This window comes from Lemur catta, chromosome 14, assembly GCF_020740605.2.
Source record: "Lemur catta isolate mLemCat1 chromosome 14, mLemCat1.pri, whole genome shotgun sequence".
NCBI lineage: Eukaryota > Metazoa > Chordata > Mammalia > Primates > Lemuridae > Lemur > Lemur catta.
Genome location: NC_059141.1, coordinates 49,198,373 through 49,224,015, shown reverse-complemented (window position 1 = coordinate 49,224,015; position 25,643 = coordinate 49,198,373). Strand labels below are relative to the sequence as shown.

The following is a 25,643-nucleotide window of genomic DNA, read 5'->3' as shown; positions in this document are numbered from 1 at the left end:
GCCCTCCAAGTCCTAGCGCTTGGGTCAGCCTAAGCCTTCGGCAAGGCAGAGTGTGGCTCCCAGCCCGGACGACTGCCTGCTCTGCTTTCTCCCTGTGCCCAGCTCCCCAGAGGACCTTGGGCTGGGCTCTGCCTCCTAATGTCCTCACTGACCCTGGGCCACTTGCCTGGTGACTTACGTTCTCTAATCAGTCACCAGCCTGGCCCCCAGTGAGCTGGGCCGAGGGCCTCACTGCTGATCTTATGTTTCCACAATTATTTAGAAATTGTGGTTTAATGGCCACAGGGCAGTCTGCCGAAGCAGCTTTATTGCTCCAATGTTACTGCAGTGGCAGCCCAGCCCCTCGGGGCTGGAGGGCGAGCCCCTCGGGAGCTGATGCAGGGCAGTGGGCGTCACAGGCAACTTCGGAGGCTGCGCCCAGCTGCTTGGGGTACAGGTGAGAGGCCCTGGGTGGACTTGGGTGGTGCTGCCCCCGGCCCTGTCCCAGAGAGGGAGGCTGAGGGCATGGGGTTAAGAGCACTAGCTTTGGCCTCAAAAATACTGGGTTCAAATCCTGGCTCTGTTACTTCCTGGCTGAGTCTTTGGCATGTCCCTTCTCTGAGACTCAGTCGCCTCTCCTGTGGCAGGAGGGTCAACAGGGCGTCCTGGGGCCTTTCTGTCAGCCAGGGCTCTGCTGTCTGTCTGCGATGGAGAACACAGACACATGCAGCATCGGGTGCAGGGCATCCCGTGGGGCGCTGGTCTGGGGGGCCACCTTTGACTGTCTCTGCCATGTACCCCACACCCAGGAAAGCCAGCCACGGAGAACCGGGGATCTCCCAGAGGAAAAAGGACAGCCGTGAAATGGGACTTACGGTGGCTTTTGGGGTCACTTAGAGTTTTCTTATCTGTCAAGGGAAATAAAAGGAAAGACAATGACATAGGTGACAGGGAAAGGGTGACAGACACGGCAGTGGGAAAATGATGTGATGACATGACGATGTGGGGGGGGGGCACTGGGGCCTGGGGCTGGGTGGGGGTGGGGGCCCTTACCTGGCTCCGAGCCCCCCCAGGGCCCTGCCTGCCCGAGGACTCACTCTGCATGCACAGCCCGTCAGTGCAGTTCTTGGAGTCGAGCAGCGTCCCACTGCAGTCCCGGCCTCCGTTCTGGGGCGGGGGCGCCATGCACTCGCGGCTGCGCCAGTGGGCACACTCGGTGCTGCAGGCTGACCACTTGCTCCACTCCGTCCACGCTCCGTCCACTGCAGGAACACGGCACACAGACACGTGCGCACGCGGTTACGTGTGCAGAACATAGAACACAGCAATACACCAACATGCACACGTACATACACGCGTACACCCCGCGGCAGGGAAAGAGGAACCCAGGACGCATGTGTGCCATACAGAAAAATGCCACCGTACCCACACGGCCCCATGCCGACGGACAGCCAGGGGCACCAGCGGACAGAGAGGACACAGACAGTTGCATGAGATCATTGACGCAGATATAGCCCACGCACAACAGTACACAGACACACACCCAGGGTAAACACCACCACAGCGTTCACACAAACATATGACCAAAGGAACACAGATGTGCCAGGGCAGACGAACAGAGGGGCACACGGAGAGCAGGAGGAAGACAGAAAGGGGAGAGGACGGTTAGGGGATCAGGGCCGTGGTCGGGGTGTGTCTTAACAGTTAGGTGCGGGAGGCTCCCCCGACCCTGGGCAGCTCTGGGACCCTGGCCTGGGGCTGACCCTGACAACCCTAGGCTAGAGGTTGGGGAGAAGAAGCCACCCCTCAGACCGCAGCTCAAAACCTCTGCCTCCCTCTCACCAGCAGCACAGGGCAGAGCAAGAGGTCAGAGGTCAGAGGTCAGAGCATCTAACCCAGACTGGGAGGCCAGCTGTGGGGCTGGGACAAGCACGCTGGGGAGAGAGTGGCTGTCCCGGCTCTGGTGCACACCACAGGGGGTGAGGATGGGCTTGGGGTGGGGCTGGGCGTGGCAATGTGCCACCTGGCCCGTGGCCCTTACCTGGGCACACGGTGGTGCAGGCAGTCTTCTGGAAGGCCTGGCCCTCGCAGAAGGCACCTCCGTTGAGCGGGGCGGGGTTGGTGCAGGTCCGGGTGCGCTTCTGCCAGCCTCGGCCACAACGGTTGGAGCAGGGTGACCACTCTGCCCAGCTGGACCAGCCGCCATTCACTGCAGGGGAGCCACTGTCACCTGGCTGGCCTGGCTCTGGGACACCCTCTGGGCCCCCCAAACCCATTCCCCATCCCTGATGAGGGGGGCTCTCTGCTGAAGCCTGGCTCTCCCTGGCTGGACCCCTCTGGCTGCAGGGGTCGGGACTCCTATACCAGCAGGCAGAACTGGGCTGAACTCGCCAGCACCAGTGAGGACCTGGGGGTCGCTGTCTATTCCCCAGCCCATTGTACGATGGCCAATGAAGGTCCAGCGAGGCCTGACTTGCCCAGGGTCACCCCGTCAGTGACGGGGCCTGGGACTGGGCCTGGAGCTAGAACCTAGCACAGGATCTTCTCTAACTGTCAAGTCACCTCAGCTGTGGCTTTGTCCCTCCCACCCGCGGGCCCAAGGGGGCAGCAGAGAACAGCTTACAGGCCTGGGCATTGGTTCCCACCTCGGCAGGGACAACAGGCTTGGGTATGGGGAGCTGACCAGGCCCTGCCTCAGCCCCTTGACTTGGAGAGAATTGGGTCTTCTCCTTCTGAGACAGGCAGGTGTCAGGAAGCGGGATGTGCTCCTGGCTGGGGACCCAGGGACGCCTGGCTGGCTGTGCTGTGACCTTGGTCAGTTCCCCTCCCGCTCTGGCCCATCCTTCCCACCTGTCCAGGGGCCCTGCTGGCCTCCTGGTAGGCGGTGTCGGGGGCGTGTACAGCCCCGCTCCTCCCTCCCTCGGCCGTGCCTGCCCCCACTGCGAGAGGCCCGCACCGTAGACAGTGACCGTGGCGGTGGTGCTCCGGCGCTTGGCCACGATGTTCTTGGCCACGCAGGTATAGTTGGCCGTGTCCGACAGGCGGGCCTGGCGGATGATGAGGTTGTGGTCGATGGTGATCAGGAAGTTGGTGTCCTGGCTGGGGTCGATGACGTCTTCGTTCTTGAGCCATTCCACCTGCAGGAGCAGGGTTGGGGGACAGTGAGGGCCCGGGGCCTGCTCGCCTGCATCCCGGGGAGGGGGCCCGCTGTGGAGGGGAAGGGGGCACATAAACAGAAGGCCAGCAGTCCTAACTGGTGGGAACAGTGAGGCAGGACCCCACAGGACGGGACACTGTGCCAGGTGCCACGCAGCACCATGGTTAAGAGTGACATTTGCCAACTGGGTGGTCTTGGGAGGGACTCCCCATTCAGGGCCTCAACCTCATCACCCGAGGTGGGAGCTGAATGGTGTCTCCCTCACAGGGCTGCTGTGAGTGCACGTGAAGTGCCAAGGGCAGTGCCTGGCTCCGGGTGAGTTGAGTTCAGCTAACCAAACAAGCGTCCGCTGGCAGTCCCTGTCTGCTTCACTAGCTGTTCCCACCAGCCCCGCTAGCCAGGGTGAGCGGCCTGGCGGGTGATTGGGAGCACAGTGCCTGGGCTGGGCAGCCCTGGGTTCAAATCCCAGCTCTGCCAAATGGCTTCCTCACCCTGGTGGCCGCTCCCCGTCCCCGGCTGCTGCCCAGCTGTCTGAGCTCCTTGCACAGATGAGCAGTTGGGCTGGGGGCGGCTAAGTGATGAGTGCAAGGTTTTGGGGTCAGATAGGGCTGATCCTAAGCTGGAAGTCCAGGGTCCTGTCTTCCCCAAGCCCTTGTTCCACTGGGGCAAAGCTGAGACGTCCCCCACGCCCGGCTCTAATTCCTGGCCCACCAGTGCAGGGAGCATGTCTGGAAGGGTGGTGAGAGGGGATGGGACACTCCAGAGGCTGTGTGGTGAGGGGACGGGGTCCGTCAGCTTGTGGGGTGAGAACACACTAGGACATGCACATTATGAGACCATCTGGCATCCACAAAGCTGGGGCCCTGCGTTCTGGGTGGGGCAGGGGGGAGACAGGCTGAGCCTGGGGGTTCCTGTCTTAGCTCCCCCCGATCCCGTGGGGCTGTTCGTGGGGAAGGCCCAGCTGGGAGCTGGCATGTGCCGAGTTCTGCAGAGGTGACAGGTCCCATCTCTGTCCCAAGCCTGGAGCTCCCATCTGTGAAATGGGGAGGGCTCTGGGAGACTAGCAGTAAATACCGCGCCTGCCTGGCCTCCCCTGTGCCCAGTGCCGCCCAGGTCCCCGCTCACCTCGGCCACAGGCACCCCCTCCGGCGGGCGGCACTGCAGGAGAACCTCATGGTCCAGGGGCACCTCCTTGCCCAGAGGCTCCTGATCGAAGTTCTTGCGCAGGTCTGGGAGAAGTGAGAGGGTCCCAAGGCACAGTCAAGCGGCGCGAGGGGGATTGGAACTGAAGTTCCCCCCTGCGGCCACTAGGTGGCGGTGCACACCAAGGGAGCTGTTGGTGGGGGACACCTGGCCTCTACCTGGCGCACTCCCCCTCCTCCAAAGGAGGGGCCTCACTAGGTGGACTTGGGGGAGCGCAGTTCCCTCCCTGACTCTGGGATCCTAACACATAGTGGATGTCGTGAGGAAGCCGCCAGCTTCCTTTATACAGAAATAAGTGAAAAGGGGCCATTAGGACTCCTGGGGCCAGAGGTGGCCCAGGCTCTGGGTCTGGCAGCCCCCCTCTGAGCTGGCATCCCCGTGCCTGGTGTCTCTGTGGTGGGCGTCCTCAGCCGGGGATGGACGTGGAATTCCCTCTCCAGCATCCACAGGGAAGGGAAGGGCCCAAGGGCAGGGGTGGGGTGTCGGGGCGTACAGGCGATGCGGACGTAGGCCCGGCGACTCTTGGTGGTGCCCGCGGAGCTCCAGGCCACGCACTGGCACCAGTAGTCCTCCAGCCCGAAGAGCTCCTCCACCTGCTGCCGCGACACCTCGATCTGCACCTCGCGCACCCGCAGGCCTGGGAGGAGAGAGGGCCGTCAGGGGCAGGCGGGGGCGCGAGGCTGTCTCCCTTCCACCCGCGGCCTGCTGGCTGCTCTGCCAAATGCCCCTCGTTTCACATATTCCTCTTCTCGCTGGTCCCCTGCCTCCACCCTGCCAGGGCCACTCGCCTGCACACCGTAATGGCTAACACAAGCCCTCTGTCCCCTCCAATCCACCTTCCACCCGGCAGCTAGAGTGTCCTCTTCCAAATGCACAAATGGTGTGTCATTGCTCCCTGGCACGACACCCGTTATGCTGGGTCCCAGCGTAAGGACCCAGAGCCTCCGTGTGGCCTCCAGGCCCTGCAGGACCCCCACTCCAGGATGCTGCCATGCGCTGTGCACCCACCTTCCTCACCCAGCTGCAGCCTCACTGGGCAGCTTCCAGTCCCTAACCTTCCCCGGCTCTGCAGCCACGGGGCCAACTGCACACTAGTGCCCTGCTTGGAACTCTCTTTTGTCCCCTCAGTGCCCAGTGGACTCCCAGTGACCGTCAGCTTTTGGCTCGGCCTCATTTGCTGAGGGAAGCCGCTCTCCATCCTGCGCCAACCCCCACGCGCTCTCATGGTGCCACTTGGCACCCCGCTGCTTCACTGGACGTCTGTCGGCACAGTTAGTGGTCCCCTACCCAGCCGTGTTCCCTCCCAACACCAACCACTATCCGTACCCAGATTATTTACTGACGTGTTCCCGTGTTAACTGCCTGCCTCCTGCAGGGGAACGATGCGGGGCTGTGACGGGCTTGCCACTGTGGCCCAGGACCCAGCACAGAGAAGGGGCTCAGCCTGTGGCAGGGGTATGATGCCAGCCTCTCCCTGGTCCCCACCCAGGAGCCTGTGGGACTGGAGCTGGGGGTGGTCCCTCTTCTTGGGAGCCCCTGAGCTCCCAGCCTACAGGGCGTGGGGGGCGTCCTCTGCCACCCTCCCTCAACAGAGCCCTCTATGCTCAGGAAAGGGGTGAACCTGCCTGGATTAGGGCGCCCACCCAAAGCTCCTCCCACAGCTTGGGGGAGGCTGTGAGGCCTATTCCTCTAGGAAGCCTCCCTGACTGCCTCCTGCCTCAGAATTTCCAAAGCTTCCTCCTGGCTATGACGTGTTCTATCTCATCCTCTCATGGCACATGGGCTGTTAAGCCCCTTGAGGGCAGGACTGAGCACAGTGTGGTCCTGTGGAATGGTGGCTGAGGGCAGGGTTGGGTGGCCAGACAGGTTTGAATCCTGGCTCACTCCCCAGCTGTGTGGCCTTTGCTAAGTTACTTAGCCTCTCTGAACCTCAGTTCCCTCACCATAGTAAACACTCAGGGTACCTCTAAGTGAGTCGTGGCCATTGCTCTGCCACGCCACCCAGCCCGGGCTGGATATACATTTACTCCGGCAAGTCACTGGATCTCATCCAGCTTCTTCCTTCTACATTTGGAGACACTGAGGCCCAGAGAGGGTAGGTGGCAGGCCCAAAGGCTCCCAGCAAGTGGCCACAGGGTGGAGGTCGGCTGTCTGGTGTCTTGCCCAGGTTAGAGCTCTGTACCCTAACCATGATGCCTCTGCACCTCTCCTGGTGTCATCACTGCATCATCAGGGAGGGCGGGGGCCTCGCACTGGGGGTCCAGACAGTGAGGACGGCCCCATCTTGATGGCCAAGGAACTAAATGGAGGCAGCTGGCGCTTGTCATGGAGGGAAGAGGCTGTTTCAGGGGTGGGCGGCTGTGCCTGTCCATGGTGGCTGCCTGGAGGGTCGGCTCCGACATGGACGCTGCACGGCCCCTGCCCCTTGTTTACCAGGTTTTGGATCTGGAAGAGTGGTCCCTTTCAAGGGGGTCCCCTAGCCAAGAAGGTTTCAGCAGTACCCAACAGTTGGACAGAGGGAAACCATCACCCAGGGAGGCTTGACACCTTGTCCACGGTCACCAACCAGCAGGGATGCAGAGAGAACAAGGATGAGGTCTCTGGTCTCCCCACCATGGCAATGCAGGCACAAGCTGGTGGGTGGGCCTGTCCCACCTCTCCCGGCCCCCGGCTGTGCTCCTGTGTTTCCAGGGCCTCAGGGGGTGCCAGGGTCGGCTGGGGCTGGGAAGCAGGAGGCTGAAGTGGAACCAGGCCCCACAGCTGCCAGGGGAGCCCTGTCCATTATTCGCAGCTAATGGGGACAACAGTGCCCCAATTTCTAGGGCTGGCAGGGCCTGCGTGCCTGGGAGCGGGGAGTAAGAACCACGCGATTACTAATAATCACAGGGTTATTATTACTATTTCTAATCATCTGTGAGGGCCCAGCAGGCACACTGCTTCCTTGCTTTGCCCAGACCCCCATGGCTGACTTCTGGCACTGGCCAGGGGGGCTCAGGGGACACAGAAGTCAAGGACTGTTATGAGAGACAGACAGAAAGAGGCCAAGAAAACCCAGAAAGAGGACAGAGGAAACACCATTCACCGAGCGCCTGCCGGGTCCTGGCTTGCTGCTCAGCGCCGAGTGGAACCACTGCGCTCCACCCTCACCAGGACGTTCTGTTAACATCCAAGTTTACAAAGAGAGGGACTGGGGCTCAGAGAGGTTAAGTGACTTCCTCAGGGTCACACAGCCAGAGACTGGGGGCAGCTGGCAAATGTGGTGTTTTGGTTTTTTTTTTTTTTTTTTTGCCTTTAAAAAATTCCTTTTTTCGTGTTTACATTTCAGGTGAGAATGGGATTCCAAATCTATTTTTAAAAGTTATTTTAAAATGGTGGTAAAATACACATAACACTTGCCACATTAGCCATTTTTAAGCATGTAGTCAGTGGCCTTGCATCCGTTCTGGGGTGTGGTTTTAAGTCTGGGTGGTTCTGAAACCCATGAGCTTTTCCCGGCAAAGCAGAAATTGAAGGAGGAAGAAAGAAGTGCAGGGGAGAGAGAGCAAGACAGAAAAACAAGGAAAGGGGGAGAGGAAGAACCACGTCAGGAAAAAGGACAGAAAGAGAGAGAGAGGGAGGGATGAGAAGGGAGAGACAGGAAAAGAAGAAAAGAAGAGAGGGCTGAAAAAGAAGAAAAAAAGAAAAAGATCAAGAAAGAGACAGTAAAAACAAAACAAAAATGCAGGCAGGCTGCAGCCCTCCAGCCAGCCATCTGCCAGGTGACCAGCAGTGGAGGGGCCCGTCCCTCTGCCCTGAGCCCGGGGAAGGGCTTCCACCGAGGGTGGCTGCGTTGTAAACAGGGCCGTGGTGACAAGCGACTTAGACATGGGAGAGGAGAGGAGTCCCAGGGCTCACCCTCCTCCCCAGGGGCACCCAGAGCCCCCCTCGCACCACAGGGAAGGGTCCTTCTCCCGTTTCTCAGCCTTCAGCTGCTTGCCTCTCTCCCTCTGGATTCGGGCTACGTCCCAGCACCACTTGTATGATTATTTACTTAACCTAAAACAACGTATTTCTGTAGAGGAAATGCCGTATCATCACTGTGAATGGAAAACAGCCTCACGTTCCACAGACAGAAAGGATCTGTCAAAATAATGATGGCACTGAATTCTGGGTCAGCGCCATGGGGCGCCAGGGCTGTGGGACAGAGGCCTGGCCCTCTCTGTCACACGGGGAGACCAGCAGGTATCTGGGAGGGTTGGGGAATCCTAGTTCCCCACTGGGACCTGCTCCCTAAGGGACAACGGGGAAGGGAGTGCGCGCTCAGCAGGGGACTTGGCGCTGTTTAGCGCATGGCAAATGGTCACCCAAAGCCAGGCTGGGACAGGTGGCCAACGCTTGGGGAAATACCGATCCAAGGTGAAGCCCAGAGGGGAAACTGAGGCCTAGGGGCACCACGGCTCTGTGAAGCCTCACGTGGGGCCCAGTCCCAGGACGCATGTTCCCCTGCACCTCTGGGCCTCCGTGTCCCGGGTGCTCTGGACACGTGGTGGGCTCACCGGTGGCCTCGTCCAGGCCCTCCTGGGTGACGTGGTCGTTCTGGCTGACCCACTCGCCGTTGCACTTGAAGTAGATCTGCGTGGCGGGGAAGGCGCGGCAGCGCAGCTCCACGGGCTTGTTCTTCACGATGTAGGCGTCCTGCGGCTCCTGCAGGAAGTGGGGCAGGGGCTCTGCCGGCGCCGACGGGAAGGAGTCGGGGAGCACCTCGGATTCAGCGCCTGCGGGGGAAGGAGACGGCTGAGGCTGCAGGCTGGGAGCCCCCACGGCCCCTCGCCCACCCCGGGGGCCCAGCACAAAGGAAGACCTGCTGGGATGCGCTCTGCAACCCAGGCAGAGTCTGGCGCTCCTGAGGCCTCAGTTTCCCCTCCGGCCCTGCATTTAAGAGGCTGGGCTTTAGGGCCAGCTCTGTGACGCTGTGTGAGTCCACTTTACAGATGGAGACGTCAGGGAGGCCCAGAGAGGTGAGGTGATGCGTCAGGGTGAGGACACCCCTCCAGCCCCCAGTGTCCCCTGCGCTGGCCCTGCCCAGCCCTGCTCCGCTTTCCTGTGGTGATGCCACAACACGTACTGTGCTGGGAGCGGGGCTGAGGCTGGAGCCCAAACCAGGCTGGCTCTGCCCGGAGCCACAGCCGCCCTCTGCAGCCCCGGCCTGCCAGGCTGACGGAGCCTGGAAGAGGAGCCAGGGCCTGGGCTCCCTGGTGCACGGGCCCCTGCAGGCCTCCTTCCCTGCAGCCCCCAGCCGGAGCCGCCTCTGGTCCGAGGCTCTGACCCGTCCCTCGGCCTCCTCCACCTCAGCCGAACCCACGCCCTCAGCACCACGGGTGAGACTTCAGAGAACACGGCGAGGCTGTGGCCACGGCAGTCTCCTCCCCAAAGGGGCCAGTGGAAACCCTGGCCGGCCTGCGTCCCTGGAAAGAACAGCACCTCAGGAGGGGAGACAAACAGGAAGGGAGGGGCCGGCCACCGCCAGGGCTGGGAGGGAGGGAAACCAGGCCAGGCCATCGCTTTACAGTCCACTTAGGAAAACTGATTTTCCGACACCAAATGCCAAGCGATCAGGTGGCTGGGGACAGCCGTGGGGGGCTTGTCCTCCTCTGCTCACTGCTCCAGAGAAACAGCGAATTGAGGTGTGGGGTGCATGTCTGCCCAGCCCCTCGAAACAGAGTGTCCGCCTGGAGTGGAGGGTGAGGGGAGGTGTCCCGGGAGGCCTGAATGGTCACTGGGGTCACGCACTTGTTCTCCAGTCCAGGAGGCCACGCTTGGCCCCAGAGAGTCCCCTACAGGCAGAGGGGCCAAGGGAGACCCTGTCTCCCAAGAGAAGAATGAACACGACATGCCTGTCCATGTTTTCTCTTTGTGGACCAGGAGACCCTGCTGAGACTGGGGCAACTCAGGGAGAAAATGCATGAATTGTCCCTGGCTCCGGCTCCAGGCATGGGCAGGGTGTGAGAGAGAGCAAGGCAGACAGAGGGACCTGGGGGAGAGGGGAAGCCAGCAAGAGGGGGTGTGGCTCCAGCTCCCTCCGGCATGTTCCATGTGCCCAGGGAGAGGACCTAACTCCCACCTTGTTAAGGGAAGTGAGCACCTTTGCCCTCTCTTTGGGCTGCTTTGAGGATCATGTGGGATAAACGTGTGAAAGCCTGGGAGGGCCCTGGCGCATCGTAAGCATGTGTTTCTGGATTGCAATAATTACTGCTCACCTAGCATCAGGTGCTATGTTTTCAGCGCTTTAAATAGTTAACTTATTCTTGCAACAACCCTGTAAGGCATGTTCTATTAGTCCCCATTTTAAATATGGGTAAATGGAGGCTCAGAGAGGTTAAGCAACTTACCCAAGGTCACACAGCTAGTAAGAGGAAGGAGCTAAGGTTTAAACCTGAGAAACAGGTTTCAGCTTTTGGGATGTTGCCCCAGATGCCACACTGCTCCCATGATGTAGCTCTAACATTGTGGGTGTCTCCACACCCGAGGATCCTAATAGCACCTGGACACTGGCCAGGACCCTACAGTCTACAGGGCTCTCACATGCAAGGGCTGGCAAGGCTGGGACTGTCCTTCTCATTTCAAAGTGAGGAACCTGAAGACCATCCAAATGGGGCCAGTGACTTGCCCAAGGCCACCTGTTAGTGGGCAGCTAACCTGGGAACAGCAATAGGATGCCCGAGGCCAGGCCAGGGCTCGCCTCACACCCACTTCCCTCTGCCAGTATGGAGACACATTCTCTGTAGGCAAACTGACAGTCCCCTAGGGTCTGGGAGCTGGGGGAGTTGACGGGACAATGACACAGTGACATTATCACAGCCCAGGGAGCTGGACACTGGTTTCTAGTGGCCTGAGAGTTGGTCACTGTGCCCACCCTGAGATAGGCACTGTGGCCTCCCCGCCAGGCCGGGAGCTCTGGGAGACAAGGACGGAGCTGCAAGGGCATCTGGGCAGCAGAGAACCGGCCAGGCTCCACGCCTACCTCCCCCACCAGCCTCTTGCCTGTCTCAGCCCCGACGGCAGCGAAGCAGACTCAGGCTTTGGACTCAGACACCTCTGGGTCTGAACCAGCCCCTTGCTGGCCTCAGGCAGCTCATCTATGAAGTGGGGTAATAGGCCTCCCTTGGGGGTGGGCGACGGCCACAAGAGAAGGGGTGTGGAAGCCTGTGGGTGCACGTAGTGTGCCCGCCCCTACTTCTAACCACGCCACCCCCCGTCCCCAGGTGACGGCTGCCCCGGTGCTCCAAGGCACTGCGGGCTGCATTTATGACTTGTTTTATAACCCTAATGCAGCTCATTTATAAAGCAGGCGCAGACGTGACCGAGGAAAGCAAACATTAGACATCCATTAGTGCAGCGGGGCTGTGTCCGCAGCCCCACCGCCCCGCCCTCCCGGCCCCGCCGCCCCTCTCAGCCCGGGCACAAAGATCCGTCTCTGGCCTGGGCAGGAACATGGGCCGAGCATCCCCTCAGTGCCTCTTGACGGAGCTCTTGGCCCCTTGCCACGTCCCCACACCCAGGCGTCCTGGAGGCAGACGCTGCCAGGAGACAAGGACGAAGAATCAGAGGCTGGCCCGAGATTCCTGCCTAGCGGGGCCACGGTGGACTGTGTGCTGGCCGGCATGCAGCAGGGGCACAGCGAATGCAATTAACAAGGGGCTGTGTGTGGGTTCCAGGGCCTGTGTGACGCTGAGCCGGGTCCTGCCCTCACTCCCTGGCCTGGCTGGGGGGCGGTGGCTGAGGGAGGCTCGACAGGTGGGCCAGATGAGGGCGCCCTAAGCCAGGCCCCGTGGGTGCCAGCTGGGAGGGAGAGTACCAGGCCCTCGGGTTCCTGGATGCGTTCCCTGCTCCAGGCACTGCTCCGAGGGGTTTCGTATCAACTCAGTGACCCCATGACAGAGATACCCAAACGGTTCTAGTCTTTAGTGTCTCAGTAATTTTTTCATGGTATCCGAAGGCCAAAACTAAATTCCTAATAGGAATGCATTAAGTAATTAGATCCAAACAGCTTCCTAAGTCTTTATATCCTAAACTCTTAGGATGCATGGGAAGAAAAAAGAATATTTTTGTTGCATTTCTAAATAGCCTCCGTGACTTACCAATGGGGATGCGTGTGCCCGTTGGGCACCATACGACTTCTCAAACTTTGGAATCAGAGTGGACACCATCACTCTTACTGTTTGTCGTGGGGTACTCCTGAATGCCAAACCCCAGCTTTGCAAAGATATGGTGCCAAATAAAGGAAAGTAGAGTGATATAATGTTGAAAACTGTGAGCTACCTCGAGCTAGTGGTTGCTGCGATGTCTGACAGCTGTCGGGTATTGCTGTGCTCTCTTTGAAGAGTAAAAATCTGTGAGTCTGTTGTGGCACCCTGGGGTGACTTGGCACACAGTTTGGGAACTACAGCTCTATCAGTTAGCTACTATTATTAGCCCCATACTGCAGATGAGGAAACTGAGACCAAAAGTGTTTACATAACTAGCAAAGGGCTATAAAGCTAGTACGTAGCAGAGCTAGGGAAGAAATGCAGGTAATCTGATACTGGAATCTGTCTTCTGAACTCTGCTGAACTGGAGATTGGCATTTCTATACCTACCCTCTGTGCCAGGGGCTCCCAACATTTCACGTTATTTACTCCTTATCTTCCCCTTTTACAGATGAAACATGGGGCATCAAGGGCCATGAAGGGTCACCAGGCCAAGGGGAGGAAGCCAGGCTTGGAGCCACATCTCTCGGCCCCCTGCCTCCCTGGCTGCCCTAGAGCTGTCCCCACCGGCCCCACCTTCACAGAGGAGCAACACCTGAGGAGGGCTCCCCGGACGGCCAGATCTGGACTTCCTGTGGCAGGAAAGCTTCTCACAGCAAGTGTTTGTTTTCAAATAGTAGAGCTCATTTGGGCTCAAGTTGCAAAAATGCAACCTGCCCTAAAGCCGTACAAGAATGGCCCAGACATCCCAAGATGAAGGCATGAAAGAGGACACATCCCTGCGCAGCGGAACTGCCACACAGTCGAACGCAGGGAAGGAACACCACTGAGGTCAGGAGCCGGGTCTGCACCCCAGCTGGGGCTGACATAGCTGCGCGCCCTTCTCCCTCAGGCCTTGGCGTTCCCATAGTAATCCTAGGACTCCTGGAGGCCGAGGCGGGAGGATCGCTTGAGCTCAGGAGTTCGAGACCAGCCTGGGCAAGAGCGAGACCCGTCTCTACTAAAAATAGAAAAATTAGCCAGGTGTCGTGGTGCACGCCTGTAGTCCCAGCTACTCGGGAGGCTAAGGCGGGAGGATCACTTGAGCCCAGGAGTTTGAGGTTTCAGTGAGCTATGGTGATGTCACTGCACTCCAGCCAGAGTGAGATCCTGTCTCAAACCCCTCTCCTGGGTCCTATACAGTGGTCCTAAGGCAGAGCATGGGTGGAGCCCAGGGAAGAAGGAGGAGGACCCGTGTGCTGCTGGGCTCTCCCACCCATGCCCCAGCCCACCCATCCCAGGCCTCAGACCAAAATGACCACCAGCGCCTCTGGGGGGGACCTCCTGCTGAGCACCATTCAAAGTCTCACTTCTAATTTGCCTTTACCTGTCTGTATGAGGTCTCCATAGAGGTTAGAGGGCCATCTCATCTGGACGGTATCTCCCATCAACTCCTTATCCAACCTTGACTCACATACCTCCAGCGACGGGGAACTCACCACTGCTTTTCTGAGCCAGGCTCTCCTTTGGACAGACCTAACAGTTAGTAAAGGCTTCCTTACTCTCAGCTGCAATTTTCTATTGAGGTTCCAGCCGTTGCTAAAACTCTAACCTCTGAGGTCACACCAAACAGTGTGCTTCCTCTTCCCGGTGACAGCTTCCTGGTCTCTGGAGGCTGCAGCTTGCCCTTCCTGGCCTTCTCATCTTTCTTTCAAATATTCTCTAAGACACAGTTTTGCATCCCTCACCTCCATCCTGGCTTCCTTCTGGACAAATTCCATCCTGTCACAACCCACTAAAAATGCGGGGAGGTGAGGTGACCACAGTAGGGTCTAGTGGGTGCCCTCCTGCCTCTGGTGAGAATGCTTTGAGCCAGCAGCTTGAAGGCTGCTTCGCAGTTCTGGCAGCTGCTCCTGGAGGACAGGGAACACACCACACCCCTCCTGGTGTCCCCCACGGCATCCAGGACAGGGTACCTGCTTGGGAGGGAAGTGGAGCTTACAGGACAGCAGGCCCTGTGCCAGTCTGTAGGCTTCCTCCAGGGGCTGGGCCGGGGCAGCGCCCACAGTGGGGACAGATGTGTTTCAGAGATGCAAAATCTGTCTATGGCCATACCACCCTGAAGGCGCCCGATCTCGTCTGATTTTGGAAGCTAAGCAGGGTCGGGCCTGGTTAGTACTTGGATGGGAGATGCAAAATCTAAGCCACCAGGATGAGCAGGAGTCAGGCCCTAGGAGGTGAAGGAACAGCCTCAGGACAACTGTATTTCCCGTGTGTCCTCGCCAGAAGGGAGGAGGAAGCAGCAGACACCCCTGAATGGGAGATTGCCACCAATCCTGGGCGAGCCCAGAGGGGCTCTGCATCCCTTACCCTGGCCCTGAGCCCGGGGCCCAAGCTGGGCGGGTGTGCAGCAGAACAGGCTAGCCCCACAGTCAGCAGCCCTGGTTCAAATCCTCACTCTGCACCAGGAGACCTTGGGAAGGTCATTATAACTCGCAAAGCCTCAGTTTCCCCATCTACAAAAAAGGAGATAGCAGTTCCGGCTCTGTCAACTTTGAGGTGTTGTTGTGAAGGGCAGCTGAGAAACAGACGGAAATATGCTACGCTAACTGGGCAGTGCGTGTGCCAGGAGACGGCAGCAGGCAGGAGTTGTTCTCTAGCTGAGCTGTGTTTGGGAGCTCTGAGACCCCACACTGGTCGCTCCCTCGGCCTAGTGTGGCCGGAGCCCCAGTAGACCAGACGCATGGAAAGCTGACGCTCAGATGGTCTCGGGTCCCTAGGGCCCTGCATTCTACAGCTCAGAGAGGGGAAGTGACCGATGCAACATCACACGGCAAATTAACAGCCCAGCCAGATCAGAGCCCGGTTTCAGATTCGGGACTGAGAAGGGGAGACAGAGCCCAGAGAGACAGCACAGCCATGGCAGGGCTGTGGGTAAAGGCCTGGGTGCTGCCATCCCTGTGCCTGGGATGGAAACTCATTGCCCTCCGTCTCAGCCGGTCCACCTGTGGTCAGCCCTGCCGCCCAGGGCGGAGACCTCAGCGGGAGGCTGCAGGGGTCTGGTAGGGAGGGCCTTGACACCCCTGCCGCTGGCTTTTGTCCCCAGGCCTGGGCCCCCCAGGCTCAGAACCAGGGCGGGCACCTGGAACTGAGGGGGCCGTGTCTGCAGGGCTGGCTGGCGCGGGACTGGGAGCGGGTAGGGATGCAGGCGGGAGGTGAGGACAGAGAAACGCCCCACACTGGGCACATTTATCACCAGCAATCACAGTCTTTCTCTAGCCCCTGGACACCGGCTAATTCTCCCACTGCATGGAAAATCTCTTCCATTCACTGCCCGGCTGATGTGCTCAGTGGGGAGCTCAGGAGCTGGGGGAGAGGAGCCCATTTATTATTATGTTTTAAAAACACACAGCCCCACTTGGACGGACCCCTCTCTGGACACAAAGCCCTTCCTCCATCTGGCCCCTGGCTCCTCGTGGCTGTGGGGTTCAGGCTGGGGCCCCCCTCAGAGGCGGTCACAATGGCCGTTACTGATGACAAATGGGCCTGGTGGGCTTGGGGGACGCCGAGTCATTGCTAACAAAGGCGGCCCCTTGTACAGCCCTTTTCCCACACCCTCTGCACCCATCTGTGCCCGTGACGTCACTTCCTGCACTGGCAGGCCACGGGGCGGGAGCTTGCAGCCCAGAGGGGTGTCTGCCCTGGAAGGACTGAGGGGTGTGTGAAGGGGCTGACGGGACGCTGGGGACGGGCCGGGGGCAGGCACAGAGCGCTGGAACAGAGCCGGCCCCATCTTACAGGGGACACCCTGCTTACGAAGTGGGGAAGGACACTACTGTCACTGGGTCACCGGTCTCTCTGACTCGCAGTGGCACTAGGGAGGCTGCATGCCACACCCCCAGGCCCCTCCTCCAGACCCTTCCTTGGCCGGCTGGGCTCCTTTGGCCTGGACCTGGGTCCCTCTGGGCTAACTTTTGGTTCCCTTTCCAAGTCCCAGGTCTGATGGTGTCACTGTGCCTGGAAGCCAGGGCCCCGAGGAGGGGGCATTCTACTCCCCCTTCCTCTCCCAGACAAGGAGTGCAACGCCCTCTCATCCATCCTACTCCACATAATAACCACACACTCAGGGTGACACTTAAAAACCCGTGTGTTTTAATTTGATAACACACATCATCAACAATGCAACAGTCCTGCAAAGTTGTCCCATTTTATGGAGGAGGAAACTGAGGCTCTGACAAGTGAAAGGACATGCTCAAGGTCACAGCTAGGAGTTCACTAGCTTGCCAGATGGGAGGGGGTCTTGGCTTCCTAACCCCAGTCTTGGCCTCCCTTCCTCTGTGGGCGTGGCCCTCCCAAGCCTTGGACTTGTTTGGGAATGCCCTAGCCAAACAGAGACCCATGGGAGAGGCCTGGTGCCAGCCTGGCACCCCACTCAGTGACAAGTGACTGAGCCCCACTCAGACACACACGCTCACACCGGCAGGCCCACGCATGCCCCACCAAGGTCCGTCCACAGCTGACTCCCCTGCACACCCTGAGAGCCTCAACCAGGGTGGGACAGTGACTCCCACCCTTATGGCTGCCTATGTCAATGCTGTTGTCCCCTCTAAGGCAATGGCAGTCTCCCACCTGTGACTCCAGCCTGTGGGGGACCTGCTGTTTTATTTGGTCACCTCTCCCCCATCCAGAATTGGAATGGGGTGACTTTCAGTTGTAATCTCAGATTCCACCAAACAGCAGTTGCTCAGGTCCCATCTGGGATGGTCGCTGGTGCCTCCCGCTCTCCCCACCGCACCCGGCCCACGCTGCTGGATGGACCCGGATGCTGCCGGATACACCTTCAAGACATGCCTCAAACTGCGCGGCTGCCTCCCCCCCACCTCCCTGCAGTCTCCAAGCCCAAGTCTTCCTGCTGGACCCTTCCTCAGCGTGCTCCTTGCTTCTCACCTTGTAGCCGGGTGAGCTTGTAGAAAACAAACCACCCCTCCAGTGGCTTCTCTTTGCACCTGGAAGGACGTCCTAAGCCACACGGGACCCTCAAACTTCAGATGCTCAGCATCTTTCCCTGGGCTCCAAGCCACCAGGCATGTTTCTTGTCCCTGGGACATGCCCTGCTTATTCCCACCCCAGGGACTGTGTTGGTCTCTCCTTCTGGGATGTTACCCCCGGCCCTGTTACCCCTTCCACCCCTGACATGCTCTGGGCTGACTCTTGCCATTGAGACCTTAGCTGAAATGCCACCTCCCCAGTGAGCCCTTCTCTGACCACCCTATGTAAACGAGTCATCCTCTACCCTCCTGTCCCGTGGACACCTCCCTCTGGAACCACCCTCTTCACATACGTGTTTGTTTGCTGTCCTGTCTCTGAAGAGGTCTGCTCTCTAGAAGGCAAGCTCCACGAGGGCTGGAGACCTTGTTTGCTTTTGTAGCTAGGCCCACTGCAGATGCAAGACTTCCTCCAGCACATGGCCAGCCTCTCCACAAACACCGGGGCTGGCAGACGCTGGTGGGAGGGAGCAGCCAGAGGGAGTGGGCACGGGTTGGGATGACCTGGGCTGCAGGAGCCCATCCCTTGGGAAATCCCATCCTGCAGGATGCCACCGACTGATGGAACTTCAGAAACCATCTAATCACTGCCCTTCAGGATAGAGACCAGAGAGGGTGTGGCCTGGCTTCAGATCACACAGCTCCTGAGCAATAGAGCCAGAAAGAGAAACTGGGCACTAGACTCCTGTGGAGGAGGGGGGACTTCATTTTAAAAAATCCTTCTTTTCCTTCCAATGAAAGCACTTCTTTTTTTGGCCTTTTCTGATTACAAAGGTAAAACCCTTGCATTGTAAATAGTTAAAAAAAAAAAAAAAGATAAAAATAAAATCCACCCCATTCCTACTCCCAGGTGAATTAACACCGGATGTTGATCCTCTCTGACTTTCTTAGATGCACAAATATTTAGTTACTTAAATGGGGTCCCACCATATGCAGTTGTGTATCCTGTGTTCTCCTTTCAAGGCTGTTAACTGCAGACTTTTAAACCACCAGCAGAATGCACTGGGCTGCTCTCTCCATCCCTGCCCCCTCCCCAAGCATCAGATGGGCGGGCCAGCTGGGCTGCTGATTCCTGTCAGGTGTTCCAGGTTGCTGCAGACGCCGCAGGAGACAGAGCTGGCATGGGGGACCAGCCTAGCAATGCCACGGAGCTGGGTCTGCACGTCTGGGTGCCAGACAGAAAAATGTCCAGTGTCCTGCCACTTTCCCTCGGAAATGTCAAAACGCCCATAGGTATACCCTCTGGCCCAGGGGCCGCCTAGGCCAGGCCAGAAAGAAGGGTGGTTATGTCCCCATGCCACCCTGGGGAGTCCAGGGTCAAGCCTGCTCCTGGCGTGCCTGAGGCACGTGGATTTCCTCTGCCTCCCTCAGCGCCACACTCCAAGACCCAGCACCCTTCCCGGCAAAGGAGAGGCAACTGCCAGAAATGTCGCCAAGTGGGAAAACTGCCGCAACCTGTTGCTGGGAGGCGGCTCAGACCCTAGGCTACTTCACTTCACTTCCAGATGGGGACCCCAAGGTCAGACAATGACCTGTTCAAGGGCAAATAGCCAGTCTGTGGCTGCAGCACCCCTCCTATGTTGCACTGCATTGGCATAAGGACAGTCATAGCAGGGAGATAAAAAAGGGGTTCCCAAACTCTGGCTTTTGCCAGTCTGTGAAACGGGGCACAGCAAGAGAAGGGGGTGAAGAGGAGACATGAACAGAGGAAGAGATGGCATCACGGGGACAGGGAGAAAGAGAGAGCCCCTGAGAGTGCCTGGCAGTGGGGGGTGAGGAAAAGGGACCTTGGACTTTTCCGAACCTGGAAGCCACTTGGGTTCTTGCTCAGTCCCCAGGGGCGAGGAAGGAAGGCAGCCACTTCTGGCTTCCTTCCCCAAGGCCAGGACTGGGGCTAAGGCTCCATGGGCCCCTGGGAGAGCAGGCCTTGTAGACACAGGCTCCCAGGAACACCCTGGGGACCTGAGGCAGGGAGCAACTTGCCTCGGGTCACAGAGCAGCTTGCAGGCAAAGCGAGGACTGGAGCGTGGGCCTCCTGGCAGGCAGTCCGACGCACCTGCCCTGGCCTCTCTGGGCCAGCGGTGGGGAAGACCATGGCCCTGGGGCTTGGGTGAGCACTGAGCTGTTAGCTGGTGGGGAAGTGGGAAGACAGGTGGCCGAGGGGAAGGCCTGTGTGGCTGCTCAGGTGTGCTGCGAGGGAGGCAGATGGTGGGCAGGGACTCGTGCCCATTCATTCACTCACCAAACACTTCCTGACTGCCTCCTCTTGACCTTGACTATGGCAGGGCCCTGAGAGCAGGGACCAAGCTTTAATTCCACCAGTGGGAAGCTCGCAGCCAAGGTTCAAGGGTAGAACCCAGACATCTTGACTCTCAGACCAGTGCTCAGCCTAGCTCTGCAGTCATGTAATGCCCCTCTGCCCGCCGACCCACCACCAGCGCAGAATAAATCTATAGCTTTGTGCGTAGCTCTTCTGCCTCAGTCGGGGAGCCAGCCCACCTCCTCCAGGAAGCAGGCTTTGTCTGCTTTTACCACTGTAGGGATTTATTCTTCAGGCTCCTATAATCCCATCCATTGCTTGGGCTGAAATGCACTGGTGCCATCACTGACTCACAGGGTCCCCAAGGTGACCCTGGGGAAACCAGTTCCCTCTTGGCCTCAATTTGCCCTTCTGAGAAATGGGACCACTTTGACTTGCTTTGTCTCCAGGGCTGTTGTTAACACCAAGGTCAGAAGTACACAAATATTTTGCCAGCTGGGCAGCCCTGTGCACCAGCTAATTTTTATTATAGTAATCCCTTTATCTGCGGGGCATACCTTCCAAGACCCACAGTGGGTGCCTGAAAACTCGAATAGTACCAAACCCTTTATATACTGTTTTTGCGATCTGATAACCAAGACAGCTCCTAAGTGACTACCGGGCGGGTCACTTCATACAGCGCGGACAGGCTGGACAAAGGGATGATTCACGTCCTGGGCAGGATGGTGCGAGATTTCATCACACTATTCAGAAGGGTGCACAATTTAAAACTTGTGAATTGTTGACTTCTGGAATTTTCCATTAATATTTTTGGACCAAAGCTGACCATGGGTAACTGAAACCATGGAAAGCGAAACCGCGGGTAAGAGGGAACCACAGCGCTGCCTTTCTCTGTGAGAAACGGTGGGCACGCCTTCCAGAGCTGCCAGGGACACTGGCAGGGACACCTTCGCCAACAGCCCCAGGGTTGTCCTCCAGGCTTGAGGTGCCAGCCAGGCCCCCGCTCCCCACCCGCACCTGCCCAGCCTTCCCACCGCTGCTCCGGCCCACGCTGTGATGACACAGAGCTGCAAAAGGCTGATGCAAGCTGGAAGGAGGGAACGAAACAGACTCGCGTGGGGCGGACGGAGCCCGTCTCCTGCCCCGGGGGACGCCCGTCCCTGCCCCTGCCTGCCTGTTTGCGTCTGCTGATGTAATCGCCGGGCCGCCTTGGCTCAGGGCGCGGCCGGCTCACCTCGTCCTCTCAGGGAGCAGCCAGAGGCAGGGTGCAGGGGGGCGGGCGGGCATCCAGCCACAGGCACCACGAGAGGGCTCTTGTCCTAGGGAGGGCAGAGGGTGGCAGAGCCTGAAAACCTGCACAAGGTTATTGGAGGAGCAGGAACCCTGAAGTAAGTGGGGCTGCTTCACCCCCCGTTCTGCCACCGTTTACTCAGGGAGCTGTCCCCCGTCCCTGAGCCCGGCTTCCCTCATGGCAGCAGGGATCTCATGAAATGAACCTAGTACTTAACAGGTACTCAGTTTGTCAGTTCCCTTCCATGGCTCTCTTGAGGGTGGATAAGGAAGCCTGAGAGGGTAAAAAAAGAAAAGATGGAAGTGTGGCTCAGTGGCGGGAAACACCAGAACAATCTTGGCTGGCTACCAGTTCCGTGGGTGACTCTGGGCCAGGCCAGCTGCCTTGCCTCGTGAGGCCTCAGTTTGTTTTTCTGTGGAATGGGCACATCATCACTATACCCACTTCACAGAGACAGCTGGAGGCCAGAGGTGTGGAAGTGTAACATGACACTAAAGTATATGGACAGCTGGGGGGAACTGGGGACAGCTGGGAGTCAGGGGTGGGGTGCCTCACCAAGAGCCTGGGGCCCCCAGAAGCTGGGCAGGCCCTACCTGAGCAGCGGCTATGCGCGGAGGGTAGGGCCTGGCCCCGGAGCCTCTCCGTAGGGAGGAAGGCAGGGAAAAGTAGCACACGGCTCCCCTGGGCCTCCATCAAAAACATGCAGGTGGAGCGGAGAACAGCAGACATGATCCTAGAAGCTGCCAGGCCACCTGCACGCAGCCGAGGACCCCCGACCCCACCAGCCCCGGGGCTGCAGTCACATCACCAGACTGTAATTCTCAAAGTTGGTTTTCCTGGAGATGCCTTGGTTTTTCCCTGAGAGAGGGGAGGAGAAAAGTACTTAGTTCATGGTCTCTCTGGTGGGCATGTAAGCTCCTGGAAGACAGGGGCCTCTGTCGGAGGGGAAGAGGTGTCCACCTCAGCTGTCCTGATCCCCTCAGGAGGGTGGCCTTTGTTAACTGGCCCCCCAGTTCTGCCAGGTTGCGCAGGAGGTGAAGTTTCACTCCAGCTGGGGTAAAAGGGCTTCTCTGGCCACCAAGATCCGCCTTTCCCTTTAGTACCTCTTCAGAGCCAGCAGGCAATACAGGTGACCCGTAACAGCCACCATCTACAGCGCTAACCGGCTCCCAGGCACGGCACCCAGCACTTGGCGTCCATTATCTAGCCGAATCCTCCCAACAGCCCTCCCGGGTAGGTACTCCTACCATCACCCCCGTTTTGCCGGTGAGGAAACCCAGCCACAGGGAGGTTGAGCTACTTGCCCGAGGTCACGGAGCAGGGTTGTCAGCATTGGAATCTGGGGCTCTCTGAGTCTAAGCCCACACTCCTTAACCTCCGTGCCAGCGGCACTCAAACCGTGGCACACAGCAGGGCCACCCGAAGCGCTTGTGGTGACCCAGAGTGCTGCCGGCTCCCCGGCCCAGGTTCTGATTGAGCCCGTGTGGGGTGGGCCCCGAGGACGTGCCTCTCTGTCAAGTCTCCAGGTGCCGCCGCCAGGTCACGGCTCTGCGCTCTCTTGCCTCCCGATGAAAATATCAAACACCGGGCGCGGATGAGGGTGCTTAACGTACGTCAGCTCCCTTTCCCTTTGCACAGCTGGGATTCAGCTGGGGGCCTTTCAAAAGGACCTAGAGGAATGGCATGGCGGCACCATGCTGGGCCTCGGCTCCTGGAGTCTGAACCAGGACCTGTGTGTGTGTGGCGATAATGGTAGTGACAGCCACCACCTGTGTCCCTTTTTAAATTCTTAAAAATTTTTATTTTTTTATTTATTTTTGGAGACAGAGTCTCACTCTGTCGCCCCGGCTAGAGTGCAGTGGTGTCATCCTCTTGGGCTCAAGCGGTCCTCCCACCTCCGCCTCCCAGGGTGCTAGGATTGCAGGCGTGAGCCACCGCGTCCGGCCTGTGTTCCTGCCAATTACTTATCCTCTCTGGGCCTCCACTGCCTTATCTGCAAAATAGGGTAGTAGTATTTCTAGCAAGGATTAAACACGTTAATGCGCATAAAGAGCTTAGAGCCGTGCCTGGCACATCAAAGGGGCTTAATGAATTTAAACACATTTTAAAGTTATTACCATTGTTAATATCTACATCATCTACCTTATCTCACTTCATCTCTGCAACCACCTTATGAGGTTGGTATCCAAAGTCACCCCTACTGTTTACCTAAAGTTGCCCAAAGTCAGAGGTTACTAAGTGGCGAAGGGAAGATGCTAAGCCAGGTTTGCGACCCAGTGGCAGGAACCAGGGATAGCAAAGCGTGATGCCCACTCTGCTGCTGCTTCTGGAAAGGATGAAGAGGTATTTTCTCACTTATATTTCCTGCGATTCCTTCCAGTTCAACACCTGCCCTCATCCCGTTTAGCCCAGAGTATAATCAATGTCACTGTTGAAGGAAGAATGTCTCAACTGAGGGAACCAAAGACTGTGTCAGCCACTGACACAGTGGTGACCTTGGGCAGCCAGACTACCTCCCTGTCTGTCCATCTGTCCTCTGGCACCTTACTGGACACCCCTGAGGCTAAAGGGCCAGCTCAGCATTGGCTGGCCCTGTCCTTGGGAGAGGGGGTGGTCACTTGCTTCTCCTGAGAGCCCCTGCCCCCAAGTCCCCTGGGATCCCAAGTTCAAAACAATAGAGGCTTCAGGTTGCCCTTGATGTAAAGGTTTAGTAGGTGGCTAATTTTAGCTGAGAAACACTCGGCATTTTCCCAGCCGCCGTCACTGCCGCACTCCGTGCTGGACAAATGGCCTTGGTTTTCCTCTCTGATTGTTCTCGGCTGGGGGCTGGGGGCTGACTCTAGCTCAGGACAATTCTCTTTGTGTCTGCTTCCGGGTGGCTCTTAATAACTCAGAGAAGGAGACAGAATGGTCCGGAGCTCTCTGGCCCGCCGCCCCCTGCGCCAGCGGCCGGGCCTCTTTGCCTTACACAGTCAGGGGCATCCTGAGAAGTGGCATTTGAACAGGACTTGCTGGTCTCCCCAAGTCCTCAGGGTTGGGGCAGAGGGGGAGGGCTTGTGGTCTGAAGGGGCCACCCTTTGGACAGAGGGGGAAGCTGAGGTCCAGAAAGGGTGTGGCCGGCCTGAGATGGAACAGCGCTGTGGCAGACTCATAGTCCAGTGCTCTTTGTACGACATGGGGGAGAAATCCCTCTGCTTCCCCTCCGGCTTGGGGGCACCTCAGAGTGTAGGATGTCCAGGCTGCAAGCCGCCTGTGGAGACACCTGGACTGCTGCCTTCCCGCCCCACCCGCCCTTACCTGGCTAACCCCTGCTCCTGCTTCAGGTCTCACCTTAAAGGTCACTTGCTCAGAGAGCCCTGCCCTGACTGCACCCCTCCCACCTAAGCCAGGGCCCGTTTCTTCCTGTAGCGTTTCTTTTCCTTATTGCCCCCGTCAGCTTCTCACATTATATACTCATTTGTGTATTTCCGTGTTTAATGCCTGGGCCTCCCCGGAACCTGGGGTCCCAGAAGCAGACAGTGAGAGTCACACATTTAACCACCTATGTGGGCACCAAACAATCTAACAGGGCTCAGGGGCAGGGTCTGGGGGAGTGACTGGGGCCACTAAGGGGCACCCAAGGCTCGGGACAGCGGCCATTTCCCACAATGGGGACATCTGCAGATATTCCCACCAGCAGGACGGCCTTACTGTGCTTTCTGTCTAAACACCATCCCTGGGTGGACGGCACCTGTCTGCCCATTGCCCTACCCCCAGTGCCACCTGGCACACACTAGATGCTTCCTAAATGCTCCCTGCATGATGAATGAACCTCCTGGGTGGGCTCCTCTGGGTCCTCCTCTCCCTGAGGAAGTGGCCTCCATTCAGTCTATGCCCGCCCTTCTGACGGGTGGCTCTGGAAGAGAACTGAGGAACTTTAGGGAAGGGCACCTAAGGCCCAGGGCAGCTCCCCGCAGGGCAGTTTGTTGGCCTCACCACCCCCAGCTCTGCCCCTGTTCCCCTGCCAGCTCAGGGTCCCTCCCTGCCTCCACAGGCCTCCTCTGTGGTCTGCCCCCTCCCAACCACTCCAGCCGGGACCCAGCACGCTATAATTAGAGTCCTCCTTCCAGGCTCCGGTAATGAGGGGGTGTCGGGTGCCAGCTATAATTACAGCCTGGTTAAAACGAACAGGAGCCACCTCCAAGCCAAATTACAAAGTCTGCAGCCGGACTCCCTCCTGCCCCACTCCCTTTTTATGGGCTGGGTAAAGGGAGGGACCCGGAGTTTATGGAGAAGCCAGCTCAGGCTGGGGCTGCGGTCTCGGGGCGGGGGGGGGGGGGGGGGGGGGGAGCTGAGAGTTAACAGTCTGGGCCTGTGCTGCTTTGAAACTATCCTCCCACCTCCCCCCGCCCCACCCCCATCAAAATTCCCATCCAAAGCCAAGGTCAGAAGAGGCAAAGAAGCCAACTGAGGCTTTTCTTCTAGCTAGCCCTTCCATGAGAGCCCCCACCTGAGGGCTGGGCCA

The 25,643-nt window shown here is 58.6% G+C and overlaps 1 protein-coding gene across 2 annotated transcripts in view; it reads right to left on the bottom strand.

Moving 5' to 3' along the window:
- UNC5B (unc-5 netrin receptor B) overlaps positions 1 to 25,643 on the bottom strand; it is an 81,333-nt gene that overhangs the window by 9,396 nt on the left and 46,294 nt on the right. The window contains exons 2-8 of one of the 2 annotated variants that reach the window (XM_045569153.1): positions 8,875 to 9,093; positions 4,833 to 4,976; positions 4,262 to 4,365; positions 2,936 to 3,116; positions 2,021 to 2,188; positions 1,077 to 1,241; positions 855 to 887 (exon numbers count right to left, since the gene is read on the bottom strand). In XM_045569153.1, coding sequence (XP_045425109.1) covers positions 855 to 887; positions 1,077 to 1,241; positions 2,021 to 2,188; positions 2,936 to 3,116; positions 4,262 to 4,365; positions 4,833 to 4,976; positions 8,875 to 9,093 — 1,014 coding nt within the window. The remainder of the gene's footprint in view (positions 1 to 854; positions 888 to 1,076; positions 1,242 to 2,020; positions 2,189 to 2,935; positions 3,117 to 4,261; positions 4,366 to 4,832; positions 4,977 to 8,874; positions 9,094 to 25,643) is intronic. The other variant, XM_045569154.1, reaches the window with a different exon arrangement.